Source organism: Triticum aestivum, chromosome 6B, assembly GCF_018294505.1.
Source record: "Triticum aestivum cultivar Chinese Spring chromosome 6B, IWGSC CS RefSeq v2.1, whole genome shotgun sequence".
Lineage (NCBI taxonomy): Eukaryota > Viridiplantae > Streptophyta > Magnoliopsida > Poales > Poaceae > Triticum > Triticum aestivum.
In genome coordinates this window covers 107,079,212-107,083,019 of record NC_057810.1, presented here as the reverse complement: position 1 = coordinate 107,083,019, position 3,808 = coordinate 107,079,212, and the positions used below count along the sequence as shown (strand labels likewise).

The window sequence follows — 3,808 nt, the reverse complement described above, 5'->3', positions numbered from 1 at the left end:
GGCATATCTCCTTCTCCCCGTCTGAAAGCCTCCCCAACTAGCAACAAACCCCCCCCCTCACCTCTCATGTACGCCGGCCAACATCCTTGTTGCTTCACTGTGAGCCGGGTACGAGCCTCATGGCCTTCCCACCCGACGGCCATGGACCTCGCCTCCATCTTCTGGGAAGCAACTTGCCTCATCACCACCCTAACCAGTGGCCACAATCTCTCCACCCCCCTCTCTCTCGCCACTTCCTGAGCTGACTAGTGTTGGGTCCGGTGGCCCACGAGCGCGACGGTTAGGCAAAGGGAGGTTGCACACCACAATGTGGTCGAGTGCTGGGAATGTGATGCATAGGGATTGTTACCTTGTTGAATCGAGACTGATGCTAAGAAATGTGTACATTGCACAAGCGCTTCTAGTCACTCTGTGCATTCGGTTTACATGGTTCGGTGTATACGTTTTTTTGGTTTCTATGGTATTAATACTTTGTTAAATATGATTTGAAATTAAAGTACGGTACGGTTTTGGTACATACCAAATTATTTGGGTATATACCATAATAATCAAAGTTGTCGCGAATTTAAGAATGACGTAGTAACAATTTACAATTTTATAACTCAGTACACGTACTATGTTACACAAATAGTATATAACTATATATGTAAGGATATATGCACACATGAATTCATACCTTGGTGGTTATGGACATGCTTAACATTTTTTAGAGAAAAATGACTATGTTACACGAAAAATGAACACGCTCATTAGGCAATCTGGCTCATGTACAAGAAAAACGACAACTCATACGGTTGTTCGCGTCAAGAAATATAAACATTTGTTTTACTTCGGTTTATTCAGTTAGCCGTTTGATTTTTTTGTATGTACCATAAACCCAAAGTTCAAAATGGTATGAAAAGTCAAATGCAACAGCTTCTAAGATCTACATACGTGACTACAACATCCCTCCCAAATTAGTGACGGAGTACTTTCTATCATTGCTCACGCTCACATCCCTTGCTCAAAACAATAAAGTACTACTATCACTGGCAGCTGGGACCCGAGTGGGGTAACCTCCAGGCTTTCAAAGTCCCCGCCACATTTTCGCCACGTCACCGATCCGCGCCTAAGTGCATCCTCTCCGTCCATCTGAAACGGCGGCAAACGGCTGATATTCCCGCACGTCACCGATCCGGGGTGCTCACGGCTCCACCAATCAGCGCCCACCTGCCTCCTCCTACCTATAAAGACTCCGGCCCATCAGCCTTCAAATCCATCGCCTCTGTCTCTCTACTACTCCACCCCAGCCAAACTTCTCTCTCGCCTTCGAAGCAGCCGCCGCAGCATCCATGGCCCCCAAGGCAGCCGAGAAGAAGCCGGTGGAGAAGACCCCCGCGGGGAAGAAGCCCAAGGCGGAGAAGAAGGTGCCGGCGTCCAAGGAGGGCGGGGACAAGAAGGGGAAGAAGAAGGCCAAGAAGAGCGTGGAGACGTACAAGATCTACATCTTCAAGGTGCTCAAGCAGGTGCACCCCGACATCGGCATCTCCTCCAAGGCCATGTCCATCATGAACTCCTTCATCAACGACATCTTTGAGAAGCTCGCCGGCGAGTCCGCCAAGCTCGCGCGGTACAACAAGAAGCCCACCATCACGTCCCGGGAGATCCAGACCTCCGTCCGCCTCGTCCTCCCCGGCGAGCTCGCCAAGCATGCTGTCTCCGAGGGCACCAAGGCCGTCACCAAGTTCACCTCATCCTAGGCTCCTCTTGTGTTGATTCTTGTGTTTCTTTCCTCTTCCTCGTCTGATGAATTCTGTAGCTAGCTGTGTGTGTTCTGACAGTGTCATCTTGTAACAATGGTGCTGCCTGAATAAATAGTCGTGTTGCTGCTTGAATGGACGACCTAGTATGCTTGACTGTCACCTTGGGTTCTTGTTTCTGACAGTTTCCTCTTGGTCTTGGAGCTAGGAAGATGGTTTTGTATCTGAAAGTTTTGCACAAATTCTTGTTAGACACAAATAGTTTGATGGTTGTTGAGAAGTGGAGCTCCACTCGGGCAGTAAACAGTGATGTTGCTGCGTGAATGGACGAAGTCGTATGCTTTACTGTCACCTTGGTTTCTTGCTTCTGAAATTTTTATTCAGTTTCTCCTGGTCTTGAAGCCATGAAGATGTTTTTGCACCTCTCATATTTGGTCTGATTCTTGTGCAGACACAATCTCTAAACGACAAAGCTAAAATCCAGTCGACTGGATTTTAGCGATAGGCACGTACGATTCGATCTCCGTTCCATCCGCATCGCAGCGCTCTCTCGTTCCGTTCTCCCGATCTTTCTCGCTCGGTCAGTTTTTTCCTCCCGTATAATCCCACAATGAGTTCTAAATTCGCTAAAAAAAAGGTGTGGGGATTCGATCCCATGACCAGATAATTGAGGTGTACAGCCGTAACCAACTCAGCACAAGTAGTTCTTGTGAGAGATTGGTAGTTAAAATCTCCTTTTGTACAAAATAGCATGGAAACTAGACAAAACAAAGTCTTTTTTTTTTTGCGAGATAGACAAAAAGAGTCTTCTTTTTGCGAGATAGACAAAACAAAGTCGATAAACAATGTGAGTAAAGTATTTCGACAACCAAAGGAAAATCACAGTGGTTCTGTTGTCATTTTCATAATCTAGACTTTGAATCTACATGTACTCTGATTCAAGAAAAAAAGTGTTGAAATATCCCTCCAGTAACTCCTATGCGAATAACACGGTATTTTATGGACGGCGCACCTGATAACTTAGATACAAAAATCACGATAACTTTACGCAGAAAAGTTGTTGAAAAATACTACCGATAATTGTGTGTAAATAGGTCGATAATATAGAGAGCACGGGCATGATAACTTATACAAAAATCATGAAAAAAATTTACCTAGGACTTTTTATTGAAAATGCTCCTGATAATTATGTGTAAACCGGTCGATAATATAGGCAATGTAGACCTGATAATTTAGATACAAAAATCACGATAACTTTTACCCAGAAAAAATGTTGAAAAAATACTCCTGATAATTATGTGTAAATAGGTCGATAATATAGGCACCACAGACCTGATAACTTGTATAAAAATCAGCATAACTTCTACCCAGAAAAAAATTGACGCCCGACTGGAAAATAGGTCGTTTGGGACACCCTGAGAACTTATGTACCTCGGTCTTGATAATTTTGGCGGCGGGGGGGGGGGGGGGGGGGGTTTGATGAAGTATCCCCCGATAACTGTTGTGTGAATAACATGATAACTCACACATCACAGATCTGATAACTTATGTACCTCGGTCCTGATAACTTATGTACCTCGTACTATAGTTACCAGCCTTATCATGGTACAGTTATCATGTTACTCAGACCATAGTTATCACGATGGTCATTGCCAAAGTTACCAAGCCAAACTTTATTTTTTCTTTTGATATGACAGAAATAAGAAAGGTTCAAATAACATTGTCATTCTACAATAGACAACAACAAAAGGTGGCTTAGTTGGTTATTAGGGTCGATAGGTATTACATAGACCTGGGTTTGAATCCTCTTTCAAGCACTTTTATTTTCTTTTCATATTATGCAGCGAAAAACCAGAAAAAATCACTAGCAATTTACTACGGTTTTTGAGGGAAGGAAAAAAATCAGTGAAAGCGGGAGGAACAATGCAGGGGGTCGAAGGTCGTGCGGATCTGTTGCTAACCACCAGTCGACTGGTGGTTAGCACAGTCCATCTCTTAAATTGTACAGAGGTTGCTCTGCTTCTTAACTTGGACTTTATTTTATGAACAAAACAAAGTTACAAATCTCC

At 44.0% G+C, this 3,808-nt stretch overlaps 1 protein-coding gene across 1 annotated transcript; it reads left to right on the top strand.

Moving 5' to 3' along the window:
- The first annotated feature begins 1,253 nt into the window (after positions 1 to 1,253).
- LOC123136042 (histone H2B.4-like) lies at positions 1,254 to 1,874 on the top strand. The gene has a single exon (XM_044555328.1). It carries the CDS (start codon positions 1,332 to 1,334, stop codon positions 1,737 to 1,739), a length of 408 nt encoding a protein of 135 aa, XP_044411263.1. The 5' UTR covers positions 1,254 to 1,331; the 3' UTR covers positions 1,740 to 1,874.
- The last annotated feature ends 1,934 nt before the right edge of the window (positions 1,875 to 3,808 follow it).

Coding starts and splice junctions, on each gene's coding strand:
- LOC123136042 (XM_044555328.1), top strand. CDS start 1,332: ATGGCCCCCAAGGCAGCCGAGAAGAAGCCGGTGGAGAAGACCCCCGCG.